At 42.1% G+C, this 20,003-nt stretch overlaps 3 protein-coding genes across 6 annotated transcripts in view; 1 reads left to right on the top strand and 2 right to left on the bottom strand.

The window, feature by feature from the left end:
- The first annotated feature begins 379 nt into the window (after positions 1-379).
- TMEM140 (transmembrane protein 140) lies at positions 380-3,626 on the top strand. Its single transcript, XM_026697774.2, has 3 exons — positions 380-405; positions 1,148-1,269; positions 2,126-3,626. The coding sequence occupies exons 2-3, from the start codon at positions 1,258-1,260 to the stop codon at positions 2,741-2,743; spliced, it is 630 nt and encodes a 209-aa protein (XP_026553559.1). The 5' UTR covers positions 380-405; positions 1,148-1,257; the 3' UTR covers positions 2,744-3,626.
- A 3,389-nt stretch (positions 3,627-7,015) lies between these two features.
- On the bottom strand, positions 7,016-11,734 carry CYREN (cell cycle regulator of NHEJ). Of its 4 annotated transcripts, none has more exons than XM_026697794.2 (5): positions 11,584-11,734; positions 10,954-11,091; positions 10,219-10,342; positions 8,395-8,461; positions 7,016-8,055 (listed from the first exon to the last, which is right to left on the bottom strand). In XM_026697794.2, the coding sequence occupies exons 3-5, from the start codon at positions 10,338-10,340 to the stop codon at positions 7,849-7,851; spliced, it is 396 nt and encodes a 131-aa protein (XP_026553579.1). In that variant the 5' UTR covers positions 10,341-10,342; positions 10,954-11,091; positions 11,584-11,734; the 3' UTR covers positions 7,016-7,848. The 4 variants fall into 4 exon arrangements, with proteins under 4 accessions (XP_026553579.1, XP_026553581.1, XP_087790808.1 ...); XM_026697796.2 differs by having other exon boundaries at positions 11,575-11,721; XM_087934682.1 differs by having other exon boundaries at positions 11,504-11,720.
- Positions 11,735-13,739: 2,005 nt separating this feature from the next.
- Positions 13,740-20,003, bottom strand: part of WDR91 (WD repeat domain 91) — a 16,621-nt gene continuing 10,357 nt past the window's right edge. Inside the window, exons 9-14 of the mRNA XM_087935520.1 lie at positions 19,552-19,555; positions 19,168-19,449; positions 18,204-18,312; positions 15,819-15,931; positions 15,254-15,451; positions 13,740-14,480 (exon numbers count right to left, since the gene is read on the bottom strand). Coding sequence (XP_087791646.1) covers positions 14,316-14,480; positions 15,254-15,451; positions 15,819-15,931; positions 18,204-18,312; positions 19,168-19,449; positions 19,552-19,555 — 871 coding nt within the window. The 3' untranslated portion in view covers positions 13,740-14,315. The remainder of the gene's footprint in view (positions 14,481-15,253; positions 15,452-15,818; positions 15,932-18,203; positions 18,313-19,167; positions 19,450-19,551; positions 19,556-20,003) is intronic.

Raw genomic sequence — 20,003 nt, 5'->3', positions numbered from 1 at the left:
GATCTGTTAATCATAGATTTGTTCATCATAGTAGATTTGTTTCTCTTTTTGTGCACATGACTGAAGTTGCAGTTTTAATGCAGACTTAGTTCACCCTCAAATCACCCTAAAGCAGGGTGGTGATTTTCTTTCTCCCTCACACAACCCCACCCCCTCCAAAGCAGTCCCATTCCTAGCCTGCTTTGAGTTCCGTTCTCAGGCTGCACGCAGGGAAAGCAGCAGAAGCCTTTCTTTCTCTCCCCCAAACTCCGCCAGAAATGAGTCTTTGCAGCCCCTTGGAGCAGGATGCCTTGCCAGGGTCCCAAAGACTCATTTCTGGCAGTTTGGGGGATAGACGGACAGACTTTTGCTGCTTTCCTTGCGTGCAGCCAGAAGCAGAAAAGAAGCAACCAGGTGGCCAGGCAAGTTCCCCCCCTGCCCCCTTTCCCCCCTCCCCTCACTACTTCATGTTGTTCCTGATGCAAGCCTTGTGTTCCCGGGCCATGTGGGAGGCACAGCCTTGTGTTCCCCGCAGCCTGGAATAATTGCTTTGGGGGGTGTTTTGGGATGGCATTCCTAGCCTGCTTTGAGCTCTGCTCTTAGAGGGAGGGGGGAGGGAGATCGATCTAACCTGGGGGGCTGGTGGTTTTCTTTCTCTCTCCCCCTCACACACCGTCACACCCGTTCCTAGCCTGCTTTGAGTTTCAATCTCAGGCTGCACGCAAGGAAAGCAGCAAAAAAAAATATTTCTATCCCCCAAACTCTGCCGGAAATGAGTCTTTGGGACCCTGCAAGGCATCCTGCTCCAAGAGGCTGCAAAGACTCATTTCGGGCAGAGTTTGGGGGATAGAAAGACTTTTGCTGCTTTCCTTGTGTGCAGCCAAAAGCAAAAGGCGAAAGAAGCAACCCAGTGGCCAGGCGAGTTCCTTCCTCCCCCTCACTACCTCAGGTTGTTCCTAATGCAAGCGATGGCTTTGTGGGCTGCACAGCCTTGTGTCCCCCACCAGCCTGGATTAATTGTTTGGAGAGGGGGTGCTTTGGAGTGGCATTTCTTTGCGGACTACCAAAATTTTAAAACGGCTGCGCTAAAGAGCATTCTTTGCCTACTGAATTTGAAGAAGGGTGTAATAAGTATTGTACACATGTGTCTTCTATCTTGTAAAGAAAGCATGTTTAGTCAATATCCAAACATAAGAGGCACCATGAATCACACCAGAAGAAAACCAATGATCATGTTATGATTTGCTTCAGATGCTCCTGTTGTAAGGGACATTGCCTATGAAACTGGAGGTAGTATTGATACAACTTTTATCTAAGAATTTGTATAATTCTCCCTTTAAAATTTTTCATGCTATTGACCCTTACTAAGTCTTGTAGTGAATTCCATTTTTTACATGCATCTTCTGAAAAGGCATCTGTTGTAAATTTTCTACCATTTATTATTACAATCTTTATAATGCGCTAGACTTGTTTCCTTAATCCCCAAGCATATCAACTACTATAGACTATGGTTAAAATTCAAAATAAGAATCTGAGTAGCACCAGCTTGTGTTATTCCTAACACCAGATTATGAAATATGAGAGGGAATAACTATTTGTTTCTTCTTAACATGTCTAATTTTATAACTTATTTTTAACCTTTCCTCCCCTTTAAAAATATCTCCAACAGTATAATATTTCTGAACAGTTTGGGGGGGAAGACTCCAACGTTACATTTGGAATCTTTTGTATAGGAGCTAGACTTGGTCTTTGAAAGCTCTGCTGGAAGCATGTACAAGCAAAATTAAAAACATTCCAATTTTTTCCATTTCTACAGCATGAAATTTTTTTATCATTTACAAATTACAATTTGTAAAAACTTTTGGAAGTTTCAGTGGCTGTACCAAACCTTTCCAGGAGTGTGAATGATCTTGTGTATGATGTATATTTACTAACTATAGATTGTAAACCATCAGATATGGCTTGATATTGTATGAACCAGGCAAATTGCAATTTATTAAAAACACTGTTGATAATAGAAACATGATTTGAATCACATTGTTATAACATTGTATAAAACTGGTCCCTAAGACAGTTAGGAAGTATGTGACAAAGTGGAGACATAGTCCCTAGAAGCCAATCTGACTGTTTTACTTTCTTCTGTTAGGTATTCAGGCGAAAAATGCAGCTGAAGTTCCCAAAAACCATTGCTGAATTCGTTAAAGGGTTAAGTGAGACAACCTACGGTTCCTGCCTCTTGTACCTGAGTAATTTCTCCCTTGCCATTGGTTATAATGCTTTGCTATTATATGCCCTTGTCTGGGAAGCTGGGAATATCATCAGTCTTCCCACCAAAAGAATTGGCTTCTACAATTTCTGTTTGTGGAATCAGAAAGCAGAACTGGATTGCCTCATGATCAAAGAAATAGAGAAGTTGGGAATTAGCAACGTTGCACTGGTGCTATCAAGACTGTGTGTATACATCAGCCCCGTTTTGTGTCTCTTCAGTGCCAGTACAATCGTGCAGCAGGCCTTTTCCTCCAAAGACAGAGATGGGTGGAAACTGGCTCAGATTCTTCTGTCTGTTACCAGTGTGAGTTTGCCTGTTGGTCTCATTTTGTTTATTTTTTCCACTCAGAAATGGATTCAAGTCTCTGAACTCAGTGAGGGTTTTGCAGCCCTAGTTGGAGCTTACATTTTACTTCTCCTCCATCTGCTCATAATTAGCCTCTACCTTGCAAAGTACAAAAACACTCTTCATAAGAGACCTTTGACTGCAGCCTAGAGCCTTCCATGAGTTTTTGTTCAATTGACACACTGAACTGCAAAATAGACTACAAGAATTTGTCATGCAACACCATCCTCTATTTACAGTTCAGTGAATTTTGAACCCAGAAAATTGAGTTCAGTAAATCTTAGTTGGATATGGATAACTTGCTTGACAAATGTGTGGCAGCACCTGAATGTAACACACACTATATGAGTGGCAGAACCAGTGCAAAGACACCTTCCAAGGCTGAATAAATTCAGAGAAATGCTTTCCAATGTATGTGAACTGGAACGGAGGTAACACTCTTACCACTATACTTAATGCATAGCTTCCCCTATTTCAAAGGCTGGAAGATCAACTAAAGCTGTTTTAAGAGGAAACACATTCGATTTAAGAATTGTGCTAAGTTTGGGGAAAGGATTAAGGTAAAAAGGAGTAAAGTATTGAAGCACCATAAAATCCTCCCACAAAAGATTTTAGTCACTTCTATTTTTGGAGCACAGCCCTTGCAATAGAAAGCATGGTATGGCCTGTAAACAGAGAGGGAGAGAGAGAAAGAGAATTTCCAGTGCTGAAAAGGATTATTTTAATCCTAGAACATAACAGAAGGCTTATTCAGTCTTCACACGTATTATAGGTATATCTCTTACTATTTGGTTATTGTGCAAATAAAACAGTAAGATTATCTACATACCAGTATATTGCCATTAACCTTTAAATGGGAAGATTTTCTTTCCCCAGAGTTCTGATTGTATGTGAACAATGTTAAGAGCTTTTAATTAAAACTGAATTATTTCTATGTTTATATTAGTATATGGTAAGTCCATCTTTCTGTCAACCAAATTTCTGATGGAAACAAAGTTATTTGTAAAGTAAATAAAACAATCTTAATTATTAATGGATGTGTCAGACTTGCATTTGTAAATATCAATAGCATTTATTCACTTTACACTGCACAAAAAAATAAAGAACATAAAAATAAGACATCTAGATCTGAATGAATGAAATATTCTTATTAAATACTTTGTTCATTACATAGTTGAATGTGCTGACAACAAAATCACACAAAAATTATCAATGGAAATCAAATTTAGTAACCCATGGAGGTCTGGATTTGGAGTTACACTCAAAATTAAAGTGGAAAAAAACACTACAGGCTGATCCAACTTTGATGTAATGTCCTTAAAACAAGTCAAAATGAGGCTCAGTAGTGTGTGTGGCCTCCACGTGCCTGTATGACTTCCCTACAATGCCTGGGCATGCTCCTGATGAGGTGGCGGATGGTCTCCTGAGGGATCTCTTCCCACACCTGGACTAAAGCATCCCCCAATGCCTGGACAATCTGTGGTGCAATGTGGCATTGTATGGAGCGAGACATAACGTCCCAGATGTGCTCAATTGGATTCAGGTCTGGGGAACGGGCGGGCCAGTCCATAGCATCAATGCCTTTGTCTTGCAGGAACTGCTGACACACTCTAGCCATGTGAGGTCTAGCATTGTCTTGCATTAGGAGGAACCCAGGGCCAACCGCACCAGCATATGGTCTCACAAGGGGTCTGAGGATCTCATCTTGGTACCTAATGGCAGTCAGGCTACCTCTGGCGAGCACATGGAGGGCTGTGCGGCCCCCTAAAGAAATGCCACCCCACACCATTACTGACCCACTGCCAAATCGGTCATGCTGGAGGATGTTGCAGGCAGAACATTTTCCATGGCGTCTCCAGACCCTGTCACGTCTGTCACATGTGCTCAGTGTGAACCTGTTTTCATCTGTGAAGAGCACAGGGAGCCAGTGGTGAATTTGCCAATCTTGGTGTTCTCTGGCAAATGCCAAACACCCTGCACGGTGTTGGGCTGTAAGCACAACCCCCACCTGTGGACGTTGGGCCCTCATACCACCCTCATGGAGTCTGTTTCTGACCATTTGAGCAGCCACATGCACATTTGTGGGCTGCTGGAGGTCATTTTGCAGGACTCTGGCAGTGGTCCTCCTGTCCCTCCTTGTACAAAGGCGGAGGTAGCGGTCCTGATGCTGGGTTGTTGCCCTCCTACGGTCTCCTTGGTACTGGCCTGTCTCCTGGTACTGCCTCCATGCTCTGGACACTACGCTGACAGGCACCGCAAACCTTCTTGCCACAGCTCGCATTAATGTGCCATCCTGGATGAGCTGCACTACCTGAGACACTTGTGTGGGTTGTAGACTCCGTCTCATGCTACCACTAGAGCAGGCTTGTCCAACCCGCGGCCCAGGTCGCCTCGTAATGCGGCCCAATGCCCACCGCAACCATCGTGCCACAGCCAGCAAGAAGGAAGAGAGGCAAGCGTGAGGCGGGGCGAGGCGAGCGCCAGGCCAAGCAGCAAGAGAAAAGGCGGGCGCCGTCAGAACGCCACCTCCTGCTGTTACCGCTACCGCTGCTGCTTCTGCCCCCGCCGCCGCTGCTGCCCCCGCCGCCTCTGCCCCGCCACCCCTGCCGCTTCTGCCCCTGCCGCCACCCCCGCTGCTTCTGCCCTGCTGCCACCCCCGCCGCTTCTGCCCCGCCGTCACCCCCGCCGCTTCTGCCCTGCCACTGCTGCTGCTTCTGCCCCCGCCGCCACCACCGCCGCTTCTGCCCCGCCGCCACCCCCGCCGCTTCTGCCCTGCCACTGCTGCCACTTCTGCCCCCACCGCCATCCCCGCTGCTTCTGCCCCCGCCGCCACTTATGCCCTGCCACCGCTGCTGCTTCTGCCCCCGCCGCCGCTGCCCCGCCGGGGGGGAAGAAGCGGCGGCGGTGGCAGGATGGTGGCGGGGCAGAAATGGCGGCGGCAGAAGCAGCAGCGGGGGTGGGGGTGGGGGAAGAAGCGCGACAGCAGGGATGGTGGCGGGGGCAGAAATGGCGGCGGCAGAAGCAGCAGCGGGGGGGGGGGGGAAGAAGCGGCGGCGGCGGGATGGTGGCGGGGGCAGAAACGGCGGCGGCAGAAGCAGCAGCGGTGGCGGGGAAGAAGCAGCGGCGGCAGAAGCGGCGGCGGCGGGGATGGTGGCGGGGGCAGAAGCGGCGGGGCAGAAGCAGCAGCGGCGGCGGGGGGGCAGAAGCCTTCTGCTTCTGCCCCCGCCACCGCTGCTGCTGCTTCTGCCTTCCAGTCCTGCCTCATCCAGCCCGGCTATTTGCAGGAGGAGAGGTAGGCGTGAGGCAGGCAAGCTCTCCCCCGCAAAATTTGGCCGGAAAATAAACTGTGATAAAAAACGGTGATAAAAAATAAATAATTTTAAATAAATAATAAATAATAAAAACATCTCACTAACTTTATTTCCAAATAAGTTTAATATGTTAACTATGTTTTCTATGGTTTTTGGGGATGATGGGGTATCGTTACTGTTATTTTATTTTATGTGCGGCCCAAATCAAATTTTCATCTTCTAATGTGGCCCAGGGAAGGTGAAAGGTTGGACACCCCTGCACTAGAGTGAAAGCACCGCCAGCATTCAAAAGTGACCAAACCATCAGTCAGAAAGCACAGGAACTGAGAAGCGGTCTGTGGTTACCACCTGCAGAACCACTCTTTTATTGGGGCTGTCTTACTTCCTGCCTATGCTTTCCACCTGTTGTCTATTTCATTTGCACAACAGCATGTGAAATTGATTGTCAATCAGTGTTGCTACCTAAGTGGACAGTTTGATTTCACAGAAGTGAAATTACATTGTGTTGTTTAAGTGTTCCCTTTATTTTTTGAGCAGTGTATATTGCTGCCTATTTACCCATGATGACTCAAGGCGGTTTACAGAATATAAAACCATATTTACAAACAATAAAAACTAACAAAAAGAATCAAATAAATTAATGTAGTACAATATAACAAGATCATTCCCCAACTCCCACCCCCTGCCCTGGTAACAGCAGATCACATGAGCCATTTAATGGGCTCCATTTAGACTTACATACCACTTCACAGCCCTCTCTAAGCAGTTTACAGAATCAGCAAAATCCTCCCAACAATCTGAGTCCTCATTTTACCAACCTTGGAAGAAAGGAAGGCTGGGTCAATCTTGAGCCTGGTGAGATTCAAAATGCCAAATTGAAGGCAGCCAGCACTCAGCAGAAGTAGCCTGAAGTACTGCATTCTTACCACATGGCAGCATGTCAAGGAAAAAAAATTTCTATATAGCATTTTTATATCTTTCCCCGTCTGACAGACATTAATACAAATGTTCCAGATCTATGGTTTAAAGCTACCATATGAGTAATAAATGCACCGAGATAATTTCTTGGTTCTTAGTCATAACCCAGCTAATTGTCAAATGGTCTGAACATTAGTGGAGAAGAGATACCTATTTAATGAAGACAAATAATAGAACCTGATCCAAAAATGCATGTCTCCGGGGTACTTGAGTACTTTAGCAGCTTTTTTCCCTATTACCATATTATTCTTGCATCGTAAGAGTTTAATCATAAATTAAAATATAGGGAACTTTTATTTACTGATCACTCATTCAGCTAGTATTCAAAGTTGCGATGGTACTAAAAAGAGGAGCACTTAAAACTGGTCTTCAGAGTTCTGGCTGCCACAATGCCTCCATAATCATATGATCATATTTCCGGTGCTTGGCAGCCACCTTGCACTTACAATGGTTGTAAGCATCCCAGGGTTACATGATCACCATTTGCAACCACCCCTGCCAGCTTCCCACAAGCAGCCAATGAGGAAGCCAGCAGGGAAAGTGGTAAAAGCAGGGAAAGCTGTAAAACACTCCTACAAGTCATTTGCATTCCTAAAGCCTTTTTCTGCCAGAAATCTCATACTTTGTAGCATGTGCTCACAACACCCTGGTCCTTGGCACCCAGGCCCCCTGTGCGCCTTGTGCCACCCAGCAGAAGTCACCTTGACCCTGCCATACTCACATCACAGCAGCCTGTTGGCCTGTTTGCAAGTTACCTGGGACTTCCCAGTGACTTTGTTGAAAACTAAGTTGTGAGGACCTCACTTAATGACAGGGACTGTCAGGATTGACGAATGTATCTTTTCTTTTATGTACACTGAAAGCATTTGCACCATGACAAATTCCTTGTTTGTCCAATCACACTTGGCCAATAAAAAGAATTCTAATTCTAATTTTAAAAAGCTATGTTGCTTATAAATGTTAAAATTATGTAAAGAAAATCTCCCTGACATATTTTAAGGCATCATCATCTTCCTCTAGTTTGGTTTCCTCATTGCTACTTAAAGCATCTGGAGGTGTGGATGGTACAGGAGGATCCTTGGCAATGTTGACAGCAGTCCTTGGATGGTGGCCCTCTCTCAATTCCTGTTGATGCTCTTGAGAAATCACATCACCTTCTATAGCCTTGCAATTCTAAAAAGGAAGCAATAATATTTTCTTTCATTTTGGGATCGAGAGACCACGTTTCTCTGCTATCTAGATCAGGATAAGTGAGATGCACGATGCCTGGTAGAATATCTACAATCATGCCTGGTTGATAAACATATAACTAATTCTCTGAGAAGAAATGTGCTTATCAGTGAGTATGATCACCCAGTACAATTGGATGTATTCAGGCCCAATTCTTTTTTTCCAATTCTGAGAGCAAGATATTCTGGCAAAAATTAACTGAAAAGCTGCAGCCTCCATAACTGCAGGCAATTGTATGGAAAAAAGAAGCTGCCACCTAAACAACATCTTTGCATTGCTCACCTCAGCTAAAATACAAAGAGCCATGTCGACCAGTTCTGCTTCATTCATACAATACACGGTCTCAGTCCTACAAAAGAAAATCATATTGTACAGTAAGAAGGAAGACCAACCCTCCCTTCAGTAAATTTCAATTTATAGACAATCAGCAGATATCAGAAAATGCACATTAAGCCTTGTCAAATTCTTTTTAGCCTTATTCAGTATATCTATTTCAGTATAAAATATATATATTTTAGCCCTGGTGTCAGGAAAAATAGCAGACAACTTATATATCAATTTTTTTTATTAGCACTGTCAATAAAAGTATTAAAACAGTGACAAAATAAAAACAGACAAAATAATATATTACAATTAGTGGTACATTGCCACGTTAGTTAGAATCTGGCTAATTTTGCATACAGTATAATAAAAGTTGGCAACATTCAAAGAAACTACTTCATACTTAACTGATAACAGCAGTTGTAGATAAGAGAGATCAGTACTTCCCAGGTATTTTATAAAGTGAGATGTTACAAAATGAATCAGTGAGTCCTTATAGAAGATACAGTATAAGCAGGACATGAGCTATAATTTCAATGGCCCCTTGTCCACAAGGGCAACCATCTCAAATATTTTAAAGCTCTTTCCTATATCTCAAAAAGCTCTTTACTGTGATCTGCCTTTATTTTTGTGGAACCTGTCTCCCACAATTTCTGTACTGTATAACAAAATTGTGGCTGTTGTTTTAAAACATTTCTTACTCTTCAAATTGCAGAAGGAAAGCTTTTTAACATTTAATCCTAATTTAACCTCAACTGAATCTAAAATATAGTTTCTCACAGCCAAACTTTCAAAATATGAGTTTAGCTATTTGGGATGTCGTATTCTGTAAACAGTAAAACCATAGAAAAGATCATTTTAATTAATCACAAATTGGTTCCATAGAGTATATTGGATGTGTGTGAGTATGCATAGACACGTGTGTGACTATTTAAGGGTATAAAAACAGAAAGGTAAAGCTGAAATCAAAGAATATGATAGTTCTACAATCTGGAGAGAATCTATTTATGTAACCACCAAGAGTCTACACTGATTGGGATGTCTCCTAGTGCAGCAGTTGCCAATCAGTGGGCAGCGAGAAAATTTTGGTGGGCTTCAGAGAAATCTCACCCCCAGAGCACCCCCCCAAAGCAATTAATCCAGGCTGCGCAGAAACACAAGGCTGCTCAGCCCACATGGCCCACGGGAACCCTCCCCACCCACTCCTTACCCCGCAAACTTGTCTGCTAAGTTGCTATTTTTCCTTTTTCCACCATCATCTGTTCTGCTGTGCCGGGAGATTTAGATTAGCTAGGAAGCAGGAAATGGTTGCATGTCTTGCTTTCTAGCTAAGCACAGCCGAACCTCCCTTAGGATTGAAGGTTTGCTTGCAAGCAAAAGATTTCCGAATGAATCTGTCATTCTGTAAGCAACTCAATCTGGCTGCCTGCTTTGCCTGATTTTGGGTAAAAGTTGCTCTTTTTTTAAATAAAAAATTCAATATTTATATAAATATTTATAATATTTACATACAAGTTATGCCCAGTCAGGCACATGATCACCAAGCCATGCCCACAAATTAGGCCACACCCACAGAACCAGTTAGTGGTCCCTGGGATCTAAAATTATGAGTTTGGTGGTCCCTGAGGTCCAAAAAGTTGGCGACCCCTGCCCTAGTCCATCAATAGTTCTACACACACATCACACACACCCCAACCCTCCTCCCAATTTGGCCTTTGGGGTAGAAAGGGAAGTTTAGAACAACCCATTCTTCTCTGATTTTTAAGAGACAGGTAGGCAGCATACCTTGCTACAGCTGTCTTTTTTCTTCTCTTTGACCCCATTTTTGCCCATTCTTCTGGTTCAGCTGTCTTCTTGCTCATCCATGCTGGGAGAATCCTCTTCTTTGCTGCCCCAGGGGGGCTCATTTCTGTTAATTCAAAAAGGAGAACAATTTGTGCAACTGAAAAACTTGAAATTAAATTTTGGCAATTGAATTAATGGTTCCGTGTAGCCTACTATTCCTCTCTAATGTTTACACATCTCAAGCCATTTGGTGGTAACCATAGGCAATAACTGAACTAGCAGCAAATAGAGCAATTGAAACTACTTTTGGTGTGTCAATCAAAAAACATACTGGCTCATTGCCATAAGTGGCCAGCTAACACTTTATTTTATAAATATATTAAAAAATAAAGAAAACTATGCAATTACACTCAGAGTTACCAGAGATTGTGGGAAGGAAAGTTAAGTATCACCCACTCCATTTGTGTTCCCATTTCAATAACTTGCAGATACAAGCACATATGTAGAAAAAATAAGGTGGAGCTCAACAGTTTAAAAAATATTCTAAATAAAGGACAACTACTGAAGGTTTTTATGTTGCTTCCATTTTTTCCCATTCAGCCCCTCCCCCCATCCCAAATGTTCAATCTTGGACCAAAAGATCTTCAAAAGGTTTTCTGCTTCCTTGCTTCTACACAGCAAGCTCCTGAGTTTCTTGCATTAGCAGTAGGCAATCTTTACCCTATAATTCCTTACCTGTAATAATCTGGGTTTGGGGATTTATAGACACTTGTGGGACATACAATTCCTAAATTGGGCCAAATCCACCCAGTGTTGGAACCTGTCCAATAACAAGGGCCTTTCCATTATCTCCCACAGGATTATGCTGCAAGTCTAAATAGAGAGAAAACAAAAAAATGGGAGTTCTGATTTTTCAGGCATCAAATATTTCAGAGATTTATCGACATCACTAATCATAACAGGCAATGTTACATATTTACATTATGTACTTGGAGCCAAAACGACCAGGCACAAGAATGATAGGAAGCACCCGCCACAAATTTCTCACTAGTGCAAATGCAAAAAAGACACGAATACTAAATTCAGTCTATATAATAAGATTCAATATATTCCATGACGCTTATTCCTAAACCAGTAGAAAAAACAAAACTGAAAACTGAATCTAATTTTTCTTAGTTCCTCGTGCGAGAAACTGTGCAGTTACTCTTTCAAGTATCTCAAGCTAGGATCCGTAAAATCAATAAATCCGTTTTTAAAAGAAAAACACCACGGGGCGTTTAGTCACCCTGCGAATCAAGATGCTTCGCGTCGCTTGCCGATGTCCACCTTGGAAAGGGGAGAAAAAACAACCCTCACCCATCACACCTCCAAACAGAAAGCAACGGCATTAACAACTAACTCAACGGTGGCAGCGGAGGGGCGGGGGGGGGACAAGCAGCTCCGGTTCGAAAATCGGCACCGGAAACGAGGATTTACTCCGTCACGTGAGTCGCACACCAGTCGCTTCTGAGACTTGAATTTCAAGGACACCCGGAAGCAGAATGAGACGTGTGTAGCTTTGCTGGCTGAGGAATTCTGGGAGTTGAAGTCCACAAGTCTTAAAAGTTGCCAAGGTTGGAGACCCCTGCACTGACTAGAGTTCTTCGCGAGAAGGGGGAGGGGGGGGATGATCGAAACTAGATTTTTTCAAACTCGGCACCTTTCAAGATGTGGGGTCTTCAACTCCCAGAACTCCCTCAAGTCCACATCTTAAAGGTACAGTTTGAAAAAAAATAACTGATCCAAATGTATAGTAACCCCCTCCCTCCTTTGAATAATTGCCACAGTTCCTTTTGTATCATTTTTGTATGTTGATCTCGGACATGTCCACATATCTTCAGTTATCGCACTTATCACAATTAAATGCTTTAAAGGGTTTTTAGGTGCAATTTTTTTAAAATATACCTGGATTTTTCCTTTTAAGAAATCTGACATGCATTTATTCTTCCCCTTAACTTCATACGCAGTTTACACAAGACATTGAACTATACAATAGCTGCACAGGTAGTCCTCGACTTACAGTTCATTTAGTCATGTTCAAAGTTACAACGGCAATGAAAAAGGTGATGTATGTTTTTCACATTTACGATCTTTGCAGCATCCCCACGATCATGTGATCATGTGATGCTTGGCAATTGGTTCATACTTAAGACCGTTGCTATGTCCCAAAGTCATGTGATCCCCTTCTGACAAGCAATGTCAATGAGAAAGCCAGATTCACTTAACAACCAGGTTACAAACTTATCAACTGCAGTGATTCACTTAACAATTGTAGCAAGAAAGGTCGTAAAATGGGACAAAACTCACTTAATACATTTCTCACTTAACAGAAATGTCAGTTGTAGTCATAAGTTGAGGATTACCTGTATTTTACACTAGGATTTTGTTTTAATGAAATGAATGTGGTTAGTTCATGATTTGGTGTGCAATGTCAGGCCGTTAATAAACCCTAATTGTTAACCATAAAACTTGTCATAGGAATGCAGCCACATTTGAACTTCACATATGCTTAAGTATGGAAACTGCATATCCAGCTGTTGCAGTGTGGGGTGCTGTCATTTGAAATTCTATTAGCTCAACACTTTTCTTCCAGTGAAAAAGGCCTTACCAATAATGATAACATTCAGCCTTAAGGGGATCATTCTGGGCTCCCCTCCACAATTTTTAAATCAGTCTGTGTTGCACTTCCACAAGCATGCTACGGTTACAATAGTGCCATTTCATCTATTTCCCCCCTAACAAAAATAAAATAATTCTAAATTATTATAGGCTGTAGGTCAGAACTTTTCTCCATTTCTTTCAACTACCTTCAGTACTTGCCAAAACACATTTGTTTTATTACAGACACTATTGTTCACCTTCTGCTTGGAATTCTGTTGTGTTCAATTCTGTTACAGCTGAAGGCCACAACTGTGCCTCCTTAGATGTATTTCTGAGAGTAATTGTGTTTGGTGAACTCAGGCTGATGACCAAGAATACTATTCACGATACAAGTACCTCTAAAAAAATATGGATTGACATAAAAGCAGTTCCAAGGTATCATATGCTGGTGTCTGTGTTTCACTGTGTAGTGCCAAGATAGCGAACCTATGGCACACATGCCAGAGATGGCACGCAGAGCCCTCTGGGCACGCAAGCCATCACCCCAGTTTAGCTCTGCCCCGCATGCGTGCGCATCTCCCGCCGGCCAGCTCATCTTCGGGTCTCTGCCGCACATGCGTAGGGACCAGGGCGCATGCAGGGGCGGGGCACATGCATGCATGGAGATGTGCGTTGCATTTTGGCAATTTGCGCACATGCGCTTTGGGCACTCAGTGCCGAAAAGGTTAGCCATTACTGGTGCAGTGTATTCTTATCCTCTCCAAACATGCAAATTGCTAGAGATATAAAAGAAAGCAAGCTAAGAGTTCTATAAAACTGCTTGCTTGCGTAACAGAACTTAATTAGGATGAATTGATTAAAAATTGGTAGTAATACACAGATGCCATTTCATAACATTTTACTATCATATGCTTTTTGTAGTCTGTATCAGATGTCCAAAACTCTAAAGGAAAATAAACAATATGAATTATATATAACTTTTTTCCTTCTAGGAGCATTAGCATGGAATGTTCTTCAAACAAAGTAGCATAATGTAAATGCAATCAAGTTTTCTTCGAGTAAAAATGCAGTCAATACTGTTAGAGTTTTGAACAAGACTTTCCATTCCATCTCCCACTTGCTAGAACCATAACAAATTTGTACTCCATCTTGGGACTAACCCAGAGAATTATGGCTATGTGCTAATGGAGACTAAGAGGAACAATGGGCTGCTTCTTATTGAAAGGAACTTGATAATCCGGGAATGTTTAATATTTGTTGAAATGAACTCTTAGAACGTACTCTTCTAAGTGGTAGTAGTTTGGCAATTAAATTTAACTCCTAACTTAAAAAGAGATGATGACATTAAGACAAATAATTAAACCTTCCCTCCCTATAAAAGTTTGAAGCTAATGGTTAATACTGATCATTCATTCTTCTGTTAAAAAAAATGTTCACATCTTGGAGCACAGTTTCATTTAAGACTTCTGTGCAAGTAGAGTAGTTAGTTTGATCTTCCCATCCATGGATGCAGTGAGGCAGGTCCCACAGTCCATGGCTGTGCACCAGTCCACAGTGACCACCGGAGCCCTATGTCCTCCAAGGGAAAGACAGCTCTCTAGTACTTTGTCATTGCTATTCAGCTGAAATAGAGAAAAGATAAATCAAAGATTAGCAAGGTTTTATGGCAGAAATCACTTACCAATCTGGAATCTAAAATTCTAGGAAAACTTGGTCCTTTTAAAAAATTAGATTATTATCCCGGACTTTAAGCCATACAGCAGAGCTAAGACAAATAATGCCGGAATGATTACTGAAGTACAGTATATACTAATGTCAACACAGGTTACGTGGATTATAAAATAGACCAAAATTTCATCACTCTACTTCTCAAAATATGCTGCATTTACTCTGTCTCCACTCATGAGTTTCCCAAACCCTTTAATTTTAACACGATATATGACCACAGGAAAGACCTATCTGATGTAGTTAACTGTTTCCAATATCTATCCAGATGGCTACAAGAACCCTTCTGATCTTCTTTGGTAAGTACTACCCAGAGGTACTGTATGTAGTCAGATTAACATATAATGCTACATTTCAATGTGGCTACTTGGTTTTGGCTTAGACATTTATTTATTAAATTTATACTGCCACCTATTCACCCATGGTGACTCAAAGCGGCTTACAGAATATAAAACATTAAAACAATAAAACTAATAAAAAGAATCAAATAAATTAATATAATAATAACATCATAATAAAATCACCTCCCACCCCATGTGATTTCTAAATCTTTTCGCAAGTTATTCAAGTCCATCAAATTGCTTATTCCCAAATCATAGTTGAAGAATGAAAAAAAAATCAGTCCTTGTTACAGAAACAACATGTAATTATCTTAACCAATGGATAGTACCTTGTAGATAACACCTCCAGTAGAAGAACAGGTTAACATGTAGTTTCCTTCAGAATCAAATGCAAAGAGCCTTCCACGTGGGAATTGGACTTGTTTGTATCCGCTATAGCCAGACAACACAAAGGGCCCAGTGGCATCTTTAGGGAGACTAAATTCAGAAATTTTGCATCCACTTTTATGGATATTCCATTGAATAAACTACAATGATATAATAGATCCCAGTAAGATATAAAATATGCATTCTTTACTGTGCAATAGCACCTACAAATATAGAGGAAAAATCACTGATACCGGAATAAACATAACCAATGGGGTCCCTACAAATTAGGACATCTGCTAGTTTTCAAAATGATTTACAGATTCACTGGATCAACAGCTTTCAGATGAAACTTCAGAAGGTACAGAGGGTTGCATGGTCTTTTCTAGATAAGGTGTCATTAATTAGATATAGATACCAGCTATTTTGAGGCCAACTATATCTCCAAAGAAAGACATATAAATAGTGATATAAATAAATGTGTTGCTGTCGTATATGTCAGTTTGGCCACAATTTTTTAAAACTTACCTTTCCATCTTCACCTATGCTGTAAACAGCATTCTCATCATAGCTGAATTCAACAGAATAAACCTCTCCATCGTGGGCCTTCCAGCTAATAGCACATTCATGCTGCTGCATATCTGGAAGACAGAAAGGAAAAAAGTGCAGGTGGATTACCTTTACAGGCTTCTAAGTCAGTTTTTGAACTTGGTGTCTCTCTTGCCAGCCCTGTTGATATTCTGACAGGAAAGACTTGTGCTGGCTAGTATTATAACGGGATGATTTCTCTAGAGGAAGGAAATAATACAGGAGGAAAATAATTATCTTTATAACAGTTACAATGGTGTTCAACATGACTAATTCCACTAACTCTTCATCTCCATTCTATTAAAAAGCTATAGATGCTCTGAAGCTTGGAAGACAGCAATTTGGTAACCTCCTTTGATTTTGGGCACCATATGTATTTGTGGATTTCATCACTGGCTTTGCTATGGGAGAAGATGGGAGATAGAACCTGACTCTTTGGGGGTAGAAAATGTTCCTCATTCCTAACTGAAGCTACATGGAACACACACACACACCCCAAAAAGACCAATTTTGAAATCTTAACAATCTCTGCCAAAACACAAGCAATAATTAGTTCTGTTTATTCCAGTATGAGGTAAGAAAGTAGAGAGAAAAGTGTGAGCCAACTTGATCTAGTGGTTAAAGCAGCAGGCAAGAAAGCAGGAGGCTGTGAATTCAAGTGCCACCTTAGCTGTGAAAGCCAGCTGGGTGACCTTGGGCCAATCGTTCTCTCTCAGGCCAATTCACCTCACAGAGTGTTGTCATGAGGAAAATAGGAGGAAGAATGGATATGCTGGATATGTTTACCGCCTTGAGTCATTTGTAAAAATAATAAAGGTGGGATACAAATAAATAAATAACTGCCAAGTCCTAACATAAAACCTGATATAGGGACCCTCACTCAACGTTATACATATACAGAATGATAACAACCTCTCTGAATATTGTATCCTAGCTGAGAATTATAGTCAAAATATACAGTACATAAGGTGCACTGCATTGTACCGTGTTTTTCCAACAATATGGCCTCCCCCAGTAGGAAGTCCCAGCATGTTTTATAGGCATAAAATCAAATTAAGCCCCTCTCCCCAAATTAAGGCCTATATTAAACATGCGAAATGGGGGGGAATGGCGGGGCGGTGCCATTAGGAAGTACTTTTGTTGCATACCCGGATATGGTGCTGCCTGCGTTGACCTCGGCGTTGGTGGGGCACTTCGTATCGGGAGACCTTCTGCCACTGTTGCTTTCCCTTCTCCCCATGCTGCCAGAGTTTGGCGTAGCCACGCGGCCAGCCAGGGCTCCTCCCTGCAACCAGAGCCTAGCGGAGACACTCTGCTTCAGGCGCTCCTGTCACCGCCTTCCCTTTGCCTTCGAAGGAAAAGCCAATTCTTTCAAAAAAGACGCCCTACTACCGGTACGACAAAGCCTCCCCTGCCCGAGAGGGCAGCCCAACCCCACGTGGGGAGGCGAATCTCCCAGGGCCACAGCGCAGGATCAGTCCACCCTGGGAGAAGCGCCTAGCCAACATCCCTGCATGGCACCAGGCAGAGCGCAAAGAGCTTCGCCTGGGGCACCCAGCGCAGCTGACAGGCGGGCCTTCCTGCCCGGCGGCGGAGCTCTCGCCAAGGCAGCGAGCGCTTCCCCGCCAGGCCCTCCGCTCATCCTGCCAGGGCCATGCCAGAGCCACATGGGGTTGGGCTGCCCTCTCGGGCAGAGGAGGCTTTGTCATACCAGTAGTAGGGCGTCGTTTTTAAAAGAATTGGCTTTGCCTTCAAAGGCAAAGGGAAGGCGGCGATAGGAGCTCCTGAAGCCGAGTGTCTCCGCCGGGCTCCGGTTGCAGGGAAGAGCCCTGGCTGACCGTGCGTGGCTGTGCCAAATGCCGCAGCGTTGCTCTAAATGCCATGGCAGACAGGGAGAAGGGAAAGCAACGGTGGCGGAAGGTCTCCCGATACAAAGTGCCCCACCAATGCTGAGGTCAACATCCAAGCTGTTGCCGCCCGCCCACCCGAGGATGCAAGGGGGGGAATTAAGTCACCCCCGAAAAGACGGCCTAGCCGTTTTTTTCAGGGGTCAAAAAAAATAAGGCCAGGCCTTATTTTGTGAGAGTATCTATTAAAGTATCTTATTTAGAGTATCTTATTTTGTGACAGTATCTATTAAAATGAGGGATCTAATAAAAAGTAAAGGATTAAATGAGAATAACATAACTGGTTAACTTTTGTCAGTGTACCAGCCTTTGGCCCATTTTCCTACTCCTGCTCCACAACAAAGTGTCTGCTCAGTAACTGAAAATCCTAGGACCTACAGAATTTAAAATGGAAAAAAAAAGGAACAAAGCCATTTACCAAAGAGGCGAATTATGCCATCTGCTGCTCCAGTGACCAGGAGATTCCCATTATGGTTGAAGGCTGTGCAGTTTATAGCAATGGGCTCCGGTTCAAGAGAAAATTGAAGCTGAAACAGCAAACAAAAAATAGGGAACACAGAATTTAAATTGTTTGTTCTTTCCCAAGGGAGCAGTTACTCTGAGATATCTATCTAAGAATCATGTTGAAATGAGATGGGTGGCAAATAAATCAAATAAATAAATCAAATAAATAAATCAAATAAATAAATCAAATAAATAAATCAAATAAATAAATCAAATAAATAAATCAAATAAATAAATAAATAATCCGGTTGTTCAACCAAACTTACATCTGAGTTTCTTCATCTCCCACTGTATTCTGTAAATACTAAATGTACACAAGGAGCTTTTCATATATTAGCCTATTTTTCCTGAAAGCAGAAACCAGCTATTTATAAAATGAAAAAATTCCCACCAAGAGAGGTCTAAATATAACTTCAGTTTCGAGAGGAAGTATATCCTCCTGCAGATTCATTGGAGGAGACATACTTTTTTTTAACATGTTTACTTTGCCATTAAAAGTGGTTCAGCTTGGAATGATTCAGTGCTTGGGACAACTGGATCTTTTCCAGGAAGAATGTATGCCCTGTGTCATTCAAAGCCGAACAAAAGTACATCTGGCCACAAAAGCCAACTAGGCATCCTTGAGCAACATTGAATCTAGAAGGTGACAGTAAGCAAACATAAATTGGTCAACTTAGCATTAGCTCACATCAACATTATAGCTACTGTGATAACAATTATTCAAACGCCCTAAGCAACCATAATATTAAGGAGAAACATATGAAGGATCTGTTAAAAACGTCAGTTAAGTACCTTCTTTTTTTGAGCTACAGATTAAGAAAACTTTCTTTTATTTTTATCAAACAAGCTCAAGGGTGGGCAAAAAACACATACTATACCTGCTGCTTCATAGTTTTGGTATCCCACAAAAGCAATTTTCCAGGAACTTGATTGATGCCCTTTCCTCCAGAATCTGATGTAGCATAATCTAGCTGATTGACAAGGCCAGATGCTGCAGCTGAACAGACAAAGGAAGCACCACTTGGACTACATGCAAGAGACAGGATTCTGAAATAAAGAGACACAAAATTTACTGTGGCTTTCCACATAGATAGTCCAGAGAACCAAGAAGGATACCAATTACTATTGGCACTTTTCAGAATTCTACATTGTCCTTTTTCCTAACACAAAAACATGCATCTATACTGGGCATAGAGAGTATTAATACTAATACTCTCAATATTAAAAATGTAAACATACTATCTTTTTCATTGTCTCAGAACATCTCTTAAATAAATGTAAATGAGTAAAAACAGCTATGTGCAACTGTGATCAAATATCTGCAGAATAAAGACTGTGTTTCAGCTCACGTTGCACCTCTACAGGAAGCCCAGAAAAATCCTTTGATTCCCTCTGCAAATTGGCTCAGCCCTCTGCCTGACCATGACCAGAACTCTGATGATATAGCAGCATTGTATTTCATTCTTTCTCTTTAACTTGGGCACCGTCTTACAACCCAAAGTGGAGAAGGAGGCTTGTCACACTTACCACAAGTAGTAAGTGAAATTATTAAAATATCTGATTCTTATGTCACAGAATTTCCTTATGTAGAGAAGTTACAGCATCTAAAACATCCCAAATACAGCATTAAGAACTCCTCCCCAATATTGTTGAAATGGCAGAGAAGTGACAGAAGCAAAGCTGAAAATACACTCATGATTCATAAAGAATATTT

This window comes from Pseudonaja textilis, chromosome 5 (genome assembly GCF_049901715.1).
Source record: "Pseudonaja textilis isolate UNSWEBS1 chromosome 5, rPseTex1.2, whole genome shotgun sequence".
NCBI classification, from domain to species: Eukaryota; Metazoa; Chordata; class Lepidosauria; order Squamata; family Elapidae; genus Pseudonaja; species Pseudonaja textilis.
The sequence above is the reverse complement of the archived record's forward strand: the minus strand, read 5'-3'. Positions and strand labels throughout refer to the sequence as shown.

Bases quoted from the DNA above. Each gene is read 5' to 3' on its own strand.
- CYREN (XM_026697794.2), bottom strand. From the start codon at position 10,340: ATGAGCCCCCCTGGGGCAGCAAAGAAGAGGATTCTCCCAGCATGGATG. The intron at 8,462-10,218 runs GTATGCTGCCTA...TTTCTTTTGTAG, and splicing joins AAAAAGACAGCTGTAGCAAG to GACTGAGACCGTGTATTGTA. The intron at 8,056-8,394 runs GTGAGCAATGCA...CTTCCTTTTTAG, and splicing joins CTCTTTGTATTTTAGCTGAG to AATTGCAAGGCTATAGAAGG.